The sequence below is a fragment of the Mustela lutreola genome, chromosome 11 (assembly GCF_030435805.1).
Source record: "Mustela lutreola isolate mMusLut2 chromosome 11, mMusLut2.pri, whole genome shotgun sequence".
Lineage (NCBI taxonomy): Eukaryota > Metazoa > Chordata > Mammalia > Carnivora > Mustelidae > Mustela > Mustela lutreola.
The window spans coordinates 92,292,511-92,308,143 of NC_081300.1; the positions used below are offsets into that span (position 1 = coordinate 92,292,511).

The 15,633-nt window shown below is 52.4% G+C and overlaps 1 protein-coding gene across 6 annotated transcripts in view; it reads right to left on the bottom strand.

The window, feature by feature from the left end:
* The window catches only part of TPCN1 (two pore segment channel 1), a 59,594-nt gene that overhangs the window by 14,689 nt on the left and 29,272 nt on the right, over positions 1-15,633 (bottom strand). For all 6 annotated transcript variants that reach the window (XM_059139449.1, XM_059139451.1, XM_059139448.1 and 3 more), the window contains 11 exons: positions 15,073-15,188; positions 8,958-9,134; positions 8,477-8,590; positions 7,567-7,697; positions 6,707-6,795; positions 5,071-5,105; positions 4,358-4,416; positions 4,024-4,123; positions 1,450-1,566; positions 1,091-1,215; positions 264-312 (listed from right to left, as the gene is read on the bottom strand). In XM_059139449.1, the coding sequence (XP_058995432.1) occupies positions 264-312; positions 1,091-1,215; positions 1,450-1,566; positions 4,024-4,123; positions 4,358-4,416; positions 5,071-5,105; positions 6,707-6,795; positions 7,567-7,697; positions 8,477-8,590; positions 8,958-9,134; positions 15,073-15,188 (1,112 nt within the window). The remainder of the gene's footprint in view (positions 1-263; positions 313-1,090; positions 1,216-1,449; positions 1,567-4,023; positions 4,124-4,357; positions 4,417-5,070; positions 5,106-6,706; positions 6,796-7,566; positions 7,698-8,476; positions 8,591-8,957; positions 9,135-15,072; positions 15,189-15,633) is intronic.

Sequence of the window (15,633 nt, forward strand, 5' to 3'; positions counted from 1 at the left end):
GGAAGGTTCGGTAACTTGCCCAATGTCTGTGACTAATGGGGTCTACCCGAGATTCAGTGCTCCTAACGAGGAACCTGCAGGGCAACTGTCAGGGCATGTAGGGGGCCTGCAGTGCGGGGCGCCAAGCCGAGAGCTGGGAGGTGCTCCAGCCGGGAAGGAACTGGGCCTCCGGGGCAGTGGGCCTCATCCCCCCTCCCCCCAGCAGCCAGCCCTACTCCCTCTCCGGCTCTCTGGTCTTCGGTCCCGCACGCACAAGCACTCACCTTCCACTTCAAGGCAGCGACTTCATAGATGTCATAAAAGTCCTTTAGGCTGTTGTAAGCAACATGAAAAGGTTAAAAAAAAATCAGAACCTGTTCCCACTGAGCTTCAGGTCTCCCTTGTCCACCTGCGGTCCTTTCAATGGGGGAGGGGACACCCCCAAGTTTCAGCACCTGGGGCCCCTGGGACCCTTACCTGGGTCTCCTCCCTCCAGGCGCCACACATACTGAATCTGCTTCATCTACACTGACCACAGACACCGTTCATCGCCCCTGGATGGCTGTAACTCTTAGACAGGCCTCTGCTAGCAGAGGACTTCATGGAAGTTCAGCCCAAACAGAGCTCGGTTACTCCTGTTTCTAAAGCTGGCCCGCTTCCTTGCCCAGAAAGAAGGGTTCTGATCATCAGAGGTCTGGAACACCAAAACTGCCCATGCAGATCTCAGGGCTGGTTCTGGAGGCTCTGCCAGGGCTGAGAGCCTGTGTGTGAGTGTGTGCACGTGTGCATGTGCGCCCACCCGGCCCTGGGGCTCTGCTTGCAGAGCGTTACCCCACCTCGCTCAGGGCTGAGAGCAAGTGGCGGGGCTGGTCCATTTCATGAGCCTGCGCATTCCTTTTCTGTCAAGCCAGCTTGAACTGGGTTTGGCCTGGACTTCTGCTACTTGTGAAAAGAAACCTGATGCACGATACCATCTGCATGTAGAAGAATCTCTGTGGGGAAAACTCATCTCTACAAGCGTCTTTGCCCCCCACCTGCTGGGGCCTTTGCCCGCTGCGGCTCTGCCTCACAAGCGCCTTTGGCCACCCAGCCCCACCTGGTCCAGTCCTACCTGAGCAGAGGTGTGTTGCTCTGATTCAGGGCCTTGAAAGTCAGGTAACGCTCCCTGGCACTCATCCGGGGCCTGTAGAAGCGCATCAGGCCTTCAAACTGCCTGTAGGAGATGCCGGCGGGCCTCTGCGGGGACAGGGCAGACAGCCGTGTGAACGCAGGAAGGTGCAGAGCCCAGACTGCCCCTTCCCTGGGGGGATGCCCAACGACAACAAGGGATCCCAGGGCACCCAGCTCTTCCCTGTTCTCCCAGGGGCACAACTCCTGGCTGCTGGCCCTGCCATGCTTCGGGGGCTGCTCGGGGCAAGTGAGGGGCAGCAGGGACCACTCCCCTGCCAGGCCCACCCCAGCTGTCCCTACCCGCTGGCTGATGAGCAGGCGGTAGGCGTGCTGGATGGCGGTTCGCTTGTGCAGCAGCAGGGACTTGAACTTGCGTTTCTCAATGTCGTTGAAGGTGTCAAACACCACAGCCAGAAGCTATGAGCAAAGAACACAGAACCTGGCTCCCCTGCTGGGTGGGGCCTGAAGGGGTTGGGCGGTTCCAGCCACACCACCCCAGAGGGTGGGGCTTGAGAAGACCCTCCCACCTGCCCCTTATATAGGAAGTTTGTCTCTAAGCATCAGCAGGGGAAGGCCATCCACGGCTATTTCTAAGTTTTCTCTCGGATACATGAAGTCATTATTCTACTTTCCTCCAAGTGCTCCTTTCCACCCAAGCACATGACAGGCTGGGCAGGGTTCTAAGGGCAAGAGAAACACACTGGGTTCTACACCCAGTTCGGCCCAGTCTCATGGCCAGAGAGCCTGGGTCCATCCCAACTTCCAAACAGGAAGGAGCGCGGCTGCACAGGACGCTTCTTCCCGCCAGCCCCCCTTGCTCCCTGTGAGTCACGGCTCCATGCATGGCCCCAGAAATCAGGGCAGTGGGGCAGTCTGCCCTCCAGGGCACAACATTCCCAGGCTGCCTAATTCCAGAGCTGGCGTATTAATGATACAGTCTGCGTTATCGAAGGGCACCGGGAGGGCGGGAGCAGCATTCAGAGAAGGCTTTTTTGGAAACGCTTTCTTTTCCTCTCGAAAATATTTTGAGGGAAACTCTCTTGTCTTCTCCATCCCTCTGAAGGGGTCCACCATCACTCCCCTTTAGATCAAGGGAAGGTCAGCAAACTTTTTCTGTAGCGGGACAGACAGCAAATATTTCAGGCTCTGAAGGCCAGATGGTGTCTGTTAAAACTACTCAACCTTGCAGCTGTAGCACGGAATCAGCCACAGATGATGCATAAACAAATGGACATGGCGGTGGGCCAATAAAACTTTATTTATAGAAATAGGCGGTGGGCTGGCTTTGGCCAGGAGGCTGCAGTTTGCTGACCCATGCCCTAGATTTTCGCAGGTCTAAATATGTTACAAATGGAAGCAAATCAGTCACACAGAATATATTTTTATGATTCTAAACTGATGACAGTACATAAGAACTATAACATGTATATAGATACCCAGCATTTTGGTTTTAAAGAATTAAAAAAAGGAAAATATTTTCCATTTTAAGACTTCCAGTTTTTAGGACATTTCACAAGTCTACCCCAGGGCAAGTGCTTTCCATTTCTACAGTGGGCCTAACTGTGGGAAGCAGGGTAAGGACGCTCTTGAAAGGATAAAAATAATCACAAGACTTGGGCCACCTGGCTGGCTCAGCTGGGAGGGCATATGATTCTTGATCTCAGCGTTGTGAGTTCCAGCACCATACTGGGTGTACAGATTACTTAAAAATAAAATCTTAAAAATAATAATAAAATATAAGCCGAGGGGCCACCTGGGTGGTTCAGTCTGTTAGGCATCTGCCTTCGGCTCGGGTCAAGATCTCAAGGTCCTGGGATGCGTTTCCTTAACGGGCTCCCTGCTCAGTGGGGAGGTCCCCTTCTCCCTCTGCCTGCCGCTTCCCAACTGTCCTCTCTCTCTCTCTGACAAATAAATAAATAAAATCTTTAAAAAAAACTAAAAATAATTTAAAAATAAATGCAAGACTTGATAAAGCTTCTCTGATAGTTCTGGCACTGACGTGTGCTCTCAACGTGGGCCTGACGTTCAGCCTCCTCTTCAGGGCAACCTGCTGATGGCAGGAACCTTCCTGGTGGCCAGGTGGGCCTCGGCAAACACCCCCAAAGTTCCCAGTGCATGCGGGGACATCATGTTCTTCTGAGCAGAGGGTGCCCTGTGTTGGCTTTTCTGATGGTTCCCGGTTGGTGGGGGGTGGGGAGGTAAACAGACACGTGGGTGCAGCGGGCTCTGCGGTCTGACCAGCTCACCGGGCCGCCCCACACTGTGTGGCTGTGGGCAAGTCACTGTGCCACTCTGGCCCCTAGTTTCCGCGTTGGTATGCTGAGAATTGTAATAGTAGCTCCAGGGGTTTTGTGATAAATCATTTAATCCTTATATATAAAGCACTTTGCCCAATGCCTGGCCACAGCTTTCATAGTTCTTTTATTATTTATTTATTGATTTAGGGGGAGAGAGGGAGAGCACAGGTGTGTGCGGGGATGAGGGGAAGAAGGGGCGATCTCACGACCCTGAGATCATGACCTGAGCTGAAATCAAGAGGTGGTCGCTCAACTGACTGGGCCACCAGGCGCCCCAACCAGCTTTTATAGTTAGTCTGACTCATGTTTGCTGGAAAACAAACAGCCCCAGGTGGCCTGACCTAGCAGGCTGGCTCCAGTGCTAACGGCTCAGCAGCACCACCTTGGGGAGGCTACGCCTCTGTAAGCAGCGGAACTCAGGTCCCGGCAGGGTGTTTGCTGCCACGCCACACTTGACCATGACCTGGGACCCCTCCCCAAAGGACGCCACGAACGGTCTCTACTTCATCCCCTCGGTGCCCGGTGCTGTGCCGGCTGGGATGGCAGCTCCAAGGGGGCGAGACGTGTGCTCACTCACCAGGTTCATGATGAAGTACAGCTCGATGGAGAGGTAGACGATGAAGAAGACACAGGACCAGGGGTTCCGGGAGTAGGAGGGCATCATCACGTCTGGGAAACTGGATGTGCAGAGCATTACCGCAGGGCCCCCCAGCTTTCTCCCCTTCTCCGTCCTCCCAGAGGACAGCTCTCTGTTCTGCCTTCCCTCCTCTCAGTCCATGGGCTTCGAGCTCATCAGGCCACCCCCATCCCCAGGCACCTGTCTGCGCGCGGGTGTGGAACATTCTTGGCTGAAAAGAGAAGACCCTGGGGCACCGGCAGAGGGCCCAGGCCCAAGCAGAGCCCACACTCACTTGGCTGTGGTCAGAAGGACAAACAGACTGACGATGCTGTTCTCCAGCGTGCTGAAGTACTGTAGGGAAAGAAGGCAGAAGAATGCACTGGCACCAGAAACAGACCGCCATGGGCCACCTGGAGTGCCCTGGCCTGTCCTCCCCTCCCACCCCACCAACTCCGCCTCCTCCCAAGGAATCCTGCAGAGGACAGAGGAAGGAGCAAATGCGGAGTCCAGCTGCCTCTGCCTTCCTGAACTCTGCGCTTCTGGCAGAAGCAGACCATTGACTGGGACTATGATCCTGGAAACGTGTCTCAAGGGCAGGAAGGGGGATACCCTTGGTGCTTAAAGAAGGGAGCAGTTCAAGTATGGGACAGGAGCTTTCCAGCGCCATAAGTTGGGCTGAGAGACCTTCCTATTGTGGCCGTGGTCAAACATTCCCCTGAGGGGAAAGTCCCCACATAAAAAAAGGAAACAGATAGGCATGCCTGGATGGCTCGGTCGGTTAAGCATCTGACTCTTGATTTCAGCTCAGGTCATGATCTCAGGGTCATGGGGTCAAGCCCCACATTGGCGTGGAAACTGTGTAAGATTCTCTCTCTCCCTCTGCCCCCTCCCATGCACGCATGTGCTCTCTCTCTCTCTCTCTAAAAACAAGCAAGCAAACAAAAAATTTTTTAAAACACCAAGAATAACAACAAAAAAAGAAAGACAAACACAGAGATTACTTACAGGGTCTGAAGGATTAGGGGAGAACAAGTAGAAACCTAGAAGGTGGCAGAAAACATAAAAAAAGGTTAGAGCAGAGGACCCCAACCCAGACATGAAAGGATTGCACTAATGTAAACGAGCGCAGGGGGGCAGAGGGAGAGCATCAGGGAGTGGTGGGGACTCGGGCATTCTGGGCAACACTCCATGCTCTGTCTGAAGGAGCAGGTGTGCTTGGACATGGCAGAAATGTTGCCCTTTGGAGATGTGGCCCAAGAACCACTGAAAAGGCCACATGTACAGCACGATGGCTAGTTAACAACACTATCATGTATTTGGAAGTTGCTCAGAGAGTAGATCATATATCATCTATTTGAAAGTTCTCATCACAAGAAAAAAAGCTATAACTGTATGGGGATGGATATTAACAAGACTTACTGTAGGGATCATGATATACACAAGCATCAAGTTGTTATGTTATGCCCCCAAAACTAATACGATGTTATATATGACAATTCCATCTCCAATTTGTTAATTAAAAAAAAGATTAAAAAAAATCAGGGCTGGAAATCTGTATTTTCAGGCAAGAAATCTAATTTTTAAATGTTGGCTCAACATTTCCAGACCAAGGCTGGACTTGGAAACCAGACTGCTGGTTTGCAATTTTGGTTTGCGGAACAGGACAGCCAAGTAACAGTTCCGAAGGGATCCCCTTGTTCTCTTATGGCCCAGAGTCCCGAGATGGGACCACTAGTAGCCTCCGTCTTGGAATAGGCTATTCCCTGAGTCCCTGAAGTTCTGAGTGGGGAAAGGGGAGAAGCTTTGACCTCAGGAGAAGTAGCCCCCTTGGAGCAGAAAGGGAATTCTGTAGAGACCAGGGGTGGTAAGGGGCAGGGCAGGAGGTGACCCGGGAGCCAATGGCTCAGCGCACAGCAATCAGAAGGGCCTGAGGCGCTGGCCTTAGAGGCAGGGCTCTCTGGTTCCCCTGTCTTCACCATCCCAGGTCCAAAGAAGAGACTCCAAGCTTCCCAGCCATGTTCCAGAGTCTCCACTGTCTAAGCCCTGTGTCTGGATGTGGCTGTCACATTAATATCTGGCCTTATCTAAAGAGGCAAGGCTTCTCCAGGGTTCGAAAGGCCATGATCTTGCTTTTGAACCTGGGGAGGCTGAAGTGTGCACATGCTCCCCAGACACACACCCTGGACAAACTCTCACAGATGGTGCGAGCATTCCCAGCTGTGTGATGTATAATAGTGAAAGCAGAAGAAACTTCGCAGGAGGGCACACACACGTTACGTGACCACTTATGTAAGATGCTTCACTATGCAAAGCAATCGCACTTACTTGTGGTTGAAGGAAACAGGAAGTGTAACTATAGAGATATGTGTGTGCGACGGTAGCCTAGGTCAGGCAGGAGCTCTGACGGGAAAGGGAACTGACCTCGCGGAAAGATACAGCGTGGCTCCCGTTTTCTTCCTAATAGTGGATCTCCCAAGTTGAAGGTCATGGGAGTTGAACCACTTGTGAGACCTTTCTGGATGTTTTGTTCTGTTTTGTTTTGTTTTTTCCTTTCTGGACTTTTAACACTGTCAAAGTCAATGCTCCTTCAGCCGTGGCTTTGATGTTCAGGGGCCGCCGGCCCTGGGGTGCATGGACTCACCAAGGATGGCAAAAATGACCATGAAGAAGAGCAGCAGCAGGAGGATGTCCATGAAGGGTGGCAGGGACTGGAAGATCTGGCGCAGGTTGCTGCGGAGAGAGCGGGGCAGGAAGGGGTGAAGCAGGGAGGGCTGTCTGGAACTCTAGGGGCAAGATGGGGACCTGGGGCTCCTGATTCACACACTAAGTCCCACTGCACCCTGGTCTGTGACAGGTGCGACACACGCAGCCCCTCCCCTTGCTCATGGAGCCCTAGAAGACAAGGGCCCTGTGAGTGACAGAGGGAAGGCCAGAAGGCCAAGTGCACGGCCTCGGGCACAAAGCTTCCCTGAGCGGGATGTGGGATACACAGAGACATTTGGGGGCCATCTGCTCCTGGGACACTGGCTTCCAGCTTTGAGGATAGGCCTGAAGAATGAACCGCTAGTCTGCTCTCATCAATAGTGCCCCAGCCAAGAGATTTTCCAGATGGATCCTTCAGAACTACGCTTATCTCCAGGCTGGTGGGCAGGCTGAGTCCAGCACCCCCAGGCTCAGTGGGGGTGTCAGCCTGCCAAGTTGGAGCTGGGCTGCCGCCGCTGCTGTGTTTCAGCAACTGATGTGCTCAGAGAGAGAAGCCAGCCCCAGGAGGCTGCAGGTAAGACAGGGGAGACCCCAGACCCAGTGCCAGGAAACCAAAATCTGAGCAGACTCCCACCTCCTGCTTCATGTGGGTTGAGCGGCTGGGAAAAGTGAGCGTACTATGTTCTCCCAGCGTGTAGGACTCATCTTATCACTACTTGACTCACTGGGTCCTGCTCTACAGGCCCAGAAGGTCCAGGCCAGGCCAGGATAGCAAGCATCTCGTTCCCCAGGCCTTACCGCCGGACGCCCCCGCAGTACCGACAGTCCACCAGGAAAATGCAGCGCAGCGCCCGGGTCACACGCACATGGGACGTCTGCCGTACCAACACCACGATGGCCTCGACGAACTGCACCACCAGCACGGAGGTCTGGGGGTGGACAGGCACAGAGCACCATCAGCCCCTCCAACCCAGCAAATACCCAGAACAGAGGGCCGGCCAGGTCCTGCCAACTCTGGGCCCGAGAGGCCCTTCCCTTCTCTCCAGCTCTCTTGGGCCTCCCCCAACTTTAAGCAGTCCCTGGAGACAAGCCCAGTGGCTGCTGACACAGGCGTGTGGCCCCAGGAGAAGGAAGCCACAGGCAGAGCTCCCCTAGCTTGACGGGCAGAATGGCTGCCCCTCTGCCCAGTCACGTCTGCCCACCCTCTGCCTTCGGCTCGCCCCACACCACTGGGGCCTGCAGGGCTTCCTGATCTGCCGTTCCTCGGGCACATTCTCCTGGACAAGTGTGTGTGCTTTTTACGCAGCAAAGCGCACTCTGCCGTGTTCCCACTCACTGCACAGAGAGAGCCGTAGGTTACTGGCCTGCTCAGCGTGGGCCTGGAGGCCAGACAGACCTGGGTTTGAATCCTGAGCCTCTGGGGTTTAGGTCCCATTCTCATCTGGGTAGCAGGGTGTAAACTAGGAAGAACAACACGTCTCCTGCAAAGGCTGTCATGCCGGGGCCTGGCACACACTAGATGCCAAATCCCGGTGACTCCTGTTAGCAGCACCATGACCTCTGGAGCAAGGCTCCGTAAGGCGAGGACGGGCCCGGGGGCCACACTTCTGAGGGCAGGGCTCAGACCATGGGAGATGTGGAATCAAACTGAAGATACAGGCTTGACGGGAATGTGGAAGACAATGCCATACACAGATGGACCCATCACCTTGACCATGGTCCGTCTATGCCGGATGAAGGTGTGGAGGCCCAGCCACCGCAACTTCATGCAGAGTTCAAACACAACCACCATCAGGGCGAACAGCTCCAGGGTCGCGTGAACCTGCAACAAAGGGTGTGGGGAAGATAGCCCATCACCAGCCCCCCGTCTCCCTCTCCCCTGCCCAAGGCTGGAGATGGTGTGTGGCAGGGCTCATCAGGTGCAGTGCTCACTGGGAACCAAGGTGTGGCCCATGGTCCTAAGTGAGAGATGGCACCCCACCCTGGAATTTACCAGTGAACCAAATCACGGGGGTGGGGGGTGCATTCATTTTAGCAGGGACCCCAGGCAAGAATGGTGATCCACTGTGGCTCCTGAACCTCTATGATCTCCCCTCCCCACCACTGGGCTGCTCTGTTTTACATCTGCTCATAGTATGTGCCCTTCCAGAACGTTCCCTGTCCGGTATGCCACGGAGACGGACACTCACGTAAATGCCGAGCCGGAGCGCAGGGACGGCGGGGGCCTCACACAGGGAGAGCAGCAGCAGGAGCAGGGCTGTGGACAGCTCCATCAGGTAGAAGAGGTGGTTGTGTGCGAAGAGGTAGGCCGCCAGCGCTTTGGCGTTCTTGGGGTGGGTGAAGAACTTGTCATTATTCTCGCCTTCCTGAGGAAACGAGAGCAGGGTGGGCGAATGGACCTCAGGATGAGACACCTCGGGGTGCCGTGGGCAGAGAGGAGGAGGCCCCCGGCGGACAAGCAGAGTCGGGCCAGAAATGGAAGATGAGGGCGCCTGGGTGGCTCAGTGGTTAAGCCGCTGCCTTCGGCTCAGGTCATGATCTCAGGGTCCTGGGATCGAGTCCCGCATCGGGCTCTCTGCTCAGCAGGGAGCCTGCTTCCTCCTCTCTCTCTCTCTCTGCCTGCCTCTCTGCCTACTTGTGATTTCTCTCTGTCAAATAAATAAATAAAATCTTGAAAAAAAAAAAAAAAAAAAAAAAAAAAAAAAAAAAGAAATGGAAGATGATGGGAGATCGAAAGTGTTATCTTCGGGCGCTTGGGTGGCTCAGTCGGTAAGCGTCTGCCTTCGGCTCAGGTCACGATCGCAGGGTCCTGGGATCGAGTCCCATGTTGGGCTCCTTGCTCCATGGGGAGCCTGCTTCTCCCTCTCCCTCTGCTTGTGCTCTTGCTCTTTCAAATAAATAAATAAAGTCTTTTTTTTTTTTTTTAAAGCATTATTTTCACCAAACTGCACCCCTGTCAAGTCTGCTGCTGGGGCTCCTTCCCAAAAACCACCTGGAAGAATCAAAGAATAGTCCCCAAGAGAATGAACAGCAGCGACACATGTGAGCCCCTCAGCGGCCAGACTCCCATGCTTGGAAGTGTCTGTGCAACGTAACAAACTGGGGGTCGGGGTGAGCAAACACTGCGGAGTCCTGCTTCCCCACGCCTCCCTGGAGAACGCTCAGAAAGTCCCTTTCCCTTCTTCAACTGCCAAGGGGCTAACATGTGTCCTTACTCATTAGGCTCCCCCAAGACACTTAGGATGGGGTGTGGGGTACGGCAGGCTCCCGGCAGATGTCGCCTGTTATTATGATTATGATACTAACATTGAGAAGAAAAGGAGCCTGAAAATACCGTATATTATATATAAGGTACACACACACACACACACACACATAAAATATGTTCTGCTTCTTACTTTCTTGACTATTTCACCTCCTTTCCAAACCCCTGCACAATGACAGGCCTTGCCCTGATTGCCGCGCTCCAGTGATAATGGGACAGGAGCCGACCCTGACTGAGTGCCCCCCAGACCAGGCCCTTCCCTGAGCCCTAGACCCTCCTTCACCCCTGACCATGGCCTTCTCAAGTGGGTGCTCTTATTCCCCCATCTGACAGATGAGTAAATCGAGGGACAGAAGCTTCAGGAGCACCTGAGCTTCTGGAGCCAGGCCATCTGGGTCCCGTGCTCGGGCTCCGTGACTAGCCTCCAGCTACTGACGTGGAGACTAAGTGACAGAGCCCCGGGAGCGGCCCACCTGTCACTACGACCAGATGACATTCCAGGGCCACCCCCCAACCCCAGTTCAGGTCAGCCTTCTAGTGGTGGTGGTTGGTGGGGGTGGGGGGGTCTTCACTGCCTCTCTGGAACTAGTGGGCGTGGGGAGGAGGGTCGCCCCGCCTCACCCGCCCTGTCGCATCTGCACCCCAGCCAGCTGCCAGCGCGGAGTGGAAATTACTTGGTAAAGCTCTGCATGCGTCGCCGAGCTTTAGCACTTCTGAACTGGGGGCAACGCCGCCCCCCGCACCGGCCCCCTCACCCAGCCCGGCCCGGAGACACCCGCTCCTCACCCCTGGGGTGCCGCGGGCAACTAGTGTTTCAGTCTCAGGGATGCCACCCAACACCCTCAAATGCACGGAGCAGGGGAACGAGATATCCGGCCCCAAATGTCAGAGGTGCACCTGGCTCATCACTTCCAGCACCAACTCTCCGCTAGACTTTTCCCACCAGCTTCATTTCCTGGAGAGGGAAGTGGCGGAGCCAGAAAGGACACCCAGGCCCCCTGACCCAGAGCCCTCTGGCAGCATTCCAGCTGTCCTGGATGAGTCAGACCTTCACCTCTTCCAGCTATTCGGCTCTTCTGAGATCAAGGTCACCCTCCACAGGCCCACAACCCTCATCCCAGGGAGGAGATCACCATAGTGATTCCTGCTGAACCCACAGGCTAGCCGAAGGAGGGCTCTAAGCCCAGAGGGGCCCACTGTGCCATGGAAAGCAGTCTGGCCTGGCAAGGGATGTTGTCAGATCTCACCCAGCGTGGTGCCTGCTACACACAATAGGTGTTTCATGGCAGTTTGGTAGGATGAACCACTCCCGCCAGAGATCACTTCTCCAGGCCACAGCCCGGCCTGAGAACTGCCCAGTAGCTGTGGGAAGGGGAGCTCTGCCCTCGGCTGTGGTTTGTGAGGTAGCCTGGAGCGAGTCACTTCCCCAAAGCCAAACACATCACTGCCCTTGTTACCAAAAACTAAAGACAAACCACAGTCCCGTCCGGGGCAGGCCAGACAAAGGGAACAAACATCCCGGCGGTCAAACAGCGGGCATGCTGGGCCAGCCTGGTTCGCGGTCCTGTGATCTGTGCAGGGCTGTGGTTTGTACCAGCACCGCTGTGGCCGGGGGGACACGCAGAGGGATCTGGGAAGCCTCTGGCTTGGATTACCAGCAAATGCAATTCTCGGGTAATGTCTTCCAGTAAATAGCCAGGAATGAAGGTCTGGCTAGCGGAAACCACTGGCAGGGGGGCTTGGGTTTCACATCTAGGGTGAGAGAACTGCCAGCAGAGACAGAATAAGATCTCCAGCACCAAGGATAGAGCGATGAGAACACTGGCCTTGTTTCCTGGCCGCTGATCACGAACTACATTAGGAGAAATCAGACAGGCCAGTTGTGTATGACTTCTGGCTTTGCTCTCTGCTCCCTAGGGCAGAAATTCCACCCAGGAAACCAGTCCTGTCTCAGAGGCACAAGGACTGCAGAGCAGAGCAGAGCACATGGTTCCCGAGGATGAGCGAGTCAACAGGCCTCAGGTACCCTCCAGGCGGCAAGGGGCCAATTACTCAAGCACTCCGACCACCCGCTCAGCCGAACAGCAGGAGAAAGACCATCTGACACGGCTACGCCCACCCACTCCCAGAAATGGCCACGACTAATGTTCCCAGGCATCCAGGTATGGTTTTTATTTTTATTATTTTTTTAAAAAATGATGCATTGTTGGTAAGATAATTCAAGTAACACACAGGATTATAAGGCAGTAAAAATTCCATCAGCCAAAGATAATCACCTTTAATATTTAGATGAACAACTTTCCAGATGTGAATGGGGAAATCTGTGTGCACACACATGTGTATGCTGCTATATACATGTATGAACCTAAGTGTGTGTGTGTGTGTGTGTGTGTGTATAAATATTACACAAAAATTATCACACTCTACCTGCCATTCTGTGGCCTCTTTTTCACATGGCCCACTTTTAAATGGTTACATGTGGTCAGTTATAGAAATGGAGGAACAATGTGGAGAAGAAAGAGCGTCGCTTGGAGGTGAGCTGGACATGGTTTAAATCCACGCTCGTAACTTATTAGCTGGATGGCCTTGGACTCCTTTAGTTCCCCTCAGTGTCGGCTGCTAGTCTGCAAATGGAAGACGATCAAAGCACTTTGGGAGGCGATTGTTAGAATGTGACTCACTTAGAAATAGATATTTTTATCACTAATGTTCTCAGCCGCTTAAGGAGAGAAGGAATTACCAGATTTCTGAAGTCCCCCAGGCCATCCTACCTCTGTGTTTTGACCCACTCCGTGCTCTTCTCCAGCATCTAGTCAACCTCGGAGTAGGTGACAGTGCACGGGTGACCCTGGGGGACTCTGCAAGATCATCAACAGACATGCCTGAGCTCGCCAAAATGTCTCTGAAACATTACTATTGCTTCAACTTGGGTCAGAATGCACTGGCTGAGGGTACGACTTGTGTGACCCCACATGAGCAGCAGGGGTGCCTGGGTGGCTCAGTGGGTTAAAGCCTCTGCCTTCTGCTCAGGTCATGATCCCAGGGTCCTGGGATCGAGGCCCATGCTGGGCTCTCTGCTCAGCAGGGAGCCTGCTTCCCCGCCCCCCGCCAACGCCTGCCTCTCTGCCTACTTGTGATCTCTCTGTCAAATAAGTAAATAAAATCTTAAAAAAAAAAAAAAAGACATGAGAAGCATAAAGACAATTGAACGATCACCAAACAAATATCCAAACGTAATGCAATCCTCCAAAAGAAGTAACCAAACACGTACTTGCAATGTGAGAGCTGCTTCAAAGAGAAAAGATTAGGGGAAATTATTATTCAAATGAATTTCAGAAAGATTCCGTTTCCTCACCTAGACTCTTGCTCCTTGCACACAAGAAACAGAGATCTCACAGTGACAGGAATGGCAAGATTATGGCAATGGCGCAGACAGTGCGACGGGCAGTTAAGAGGCAATACCCCTTTTGGAGAACACTCAATAACTGTACATCAAGGGCCCTAGAAATGTTGATACTTCCCGTCTAGTAATTCCACTTCCTAGAGGCTTTCCTAATAAAACGATCCTGGATATTAAAGAGAGAAATAGCTCTTTGTGTAGATGGTCCTCGGATTATAATTTATAATAGGGAAATGCGTAATATATAATAAGGGAACCATAAAAAGGGAAAATACCCAGCCTTATCAGGATAGTTTAAGTAAATTAGGATACATTTACCAGATATAATTATAAAAGTCATTAAAATTTGTTATAGGAGTTATAATAACAGAAGAAAAAAGCTTCCAGGAGTGCCTGGGTGGCTCAGTGGGTTAGGCCTCTGCCTTCAGCTTGGGTCATGATCCCAGGGTCCTGGGACTGAGTCCCATATGGGGCTATCTGCTTGGTGGGGAGCCTGCTTTCCCCTCTCTCTGCCTGCCTCTCTGCCTTCTTGTGATCTCTGTCAAATAAATAAATAAAATCTTTTAAAAAAGAAAAAATGAGGGACATCTGGGTAGCTTAGTGGGTTACGCCTCTGCCTTCGGCTCCGGTAATGATCTCAGGGTTCTGGGACTGAGTCCTGCATGGGGCTCTCTGCTCAGCAGGGAGCCTGCTTCCCATCTCTCTCTGCCTGTCTCTCTGTCTACTTGTGATCTCTCTCTCTCTGTGTCAAATAAATAAAATCTTAAAAAAAAAAGGAAAAAAAAAGAAAAAAGCTTCTGTTACACACTATGGGAAAAAAAAAGACTATACAACTGTGACTTTAAAATTAACTTTACAGGGGCGCCTGGGTGGCTCAGTGGGTTAAAGCCTCTACCTTCAGCTCAGGTCATGATCCCAGGGTCGTGGGATCGAGCCCCGCATCAGGCTCTCTGCTCGGCAGGGAGCCTGCTTCCTCCTCTCTCTCTGCCTGCCTCTCTGCCCACTTGTGATCTCTATCTGTCAAATAAATTAATAAAATCTTTAAAAAAAATTAACTTTACAAAACACATAAAACCTATGTATTATTCTTCAATAATGCTGACAGTGACTTAGGTGGACATATTTTCCACAGCCCCTTTGTGCCTAAACTTACCACAATGAGCGTGTGTTACTTCTACAAAGAAAGTTTTTTTTTTTTTGAAAGAGAAAAAAAAAAAACAAAAAACATAAAACCAACCAGTACCAAGCAAGAAACAGCAAACCTGAAAGCAAATTAACAGGAAAGAAATAAAGGTCTCTAAGTTCCCATAATGGGCAACAAACCCCTGCTACAGTGTAACATATTTAAAGAAACTCCCCCCTCAGGAACTGGCTGCCAGTGTGCCCCGAGGCCAAGTGGATAGACTCAGGGAGACTCCGGCAGGCAGGGCCACATGCTGGTGGTCACAAGAAAGTCCACACACATCGCCCTGCTCGTCTGAGCATGATCATGTAAGCTCTCCCCACCTTACAGATGAGAAGCTCACACACGGAGCCGGGACAAGAACCAAAGCCAGAGCTCTGGGGCTGTAACAGAACTCTGGCTGCACAACTCGGCCAAGAGGCACCGGAAACAGACATCCCGATCGGAGAGACTCACCTGGAGGTAGATTGCTGCCTCTTGATAATTGATCTCCCAGTTGTGTCCGGTGGGACTCTCATCCCCTGAGCCTAGACTGGGGGCCCGGGAGTCGTGGACGGCATAGCTGCCTCCATCTGCATAGGAAGGGGAGAGGGATTCACTTACAACCCAGGCTCAAGAGAATAAAGGCACTATTCACCAGAAGAAAAGGCTCGTCTGCTCACATATATATCCCATTATCTACAAGTCAGTGCTAGAATCCCTGGAATAATAGCAAGGATTAGCACGGCTAATTAAAAATGCTTTTCATTCTCTCGTTAAATGAAAGAAGCAAGTGCAAGAGAACACATATAAAATGCTATCTTTTGTGTAAAAAAAAAAAAAAAAAAGGCGGGGGAGGCAACAGGAAAACATACAGGTATCTATCTTTACAAAAAGAAACAAGGATACATTTACTTACAAGGGGTGCAGGGGGCAGTGTAGAAGTATCACTCAAAGGGAGTGATCCTTCTGAACACATTTTTTAAAAAGATTTTTTAATTTATTCAGAGAGAGCAAGTGAGCGAGCAGGAGAGGGGG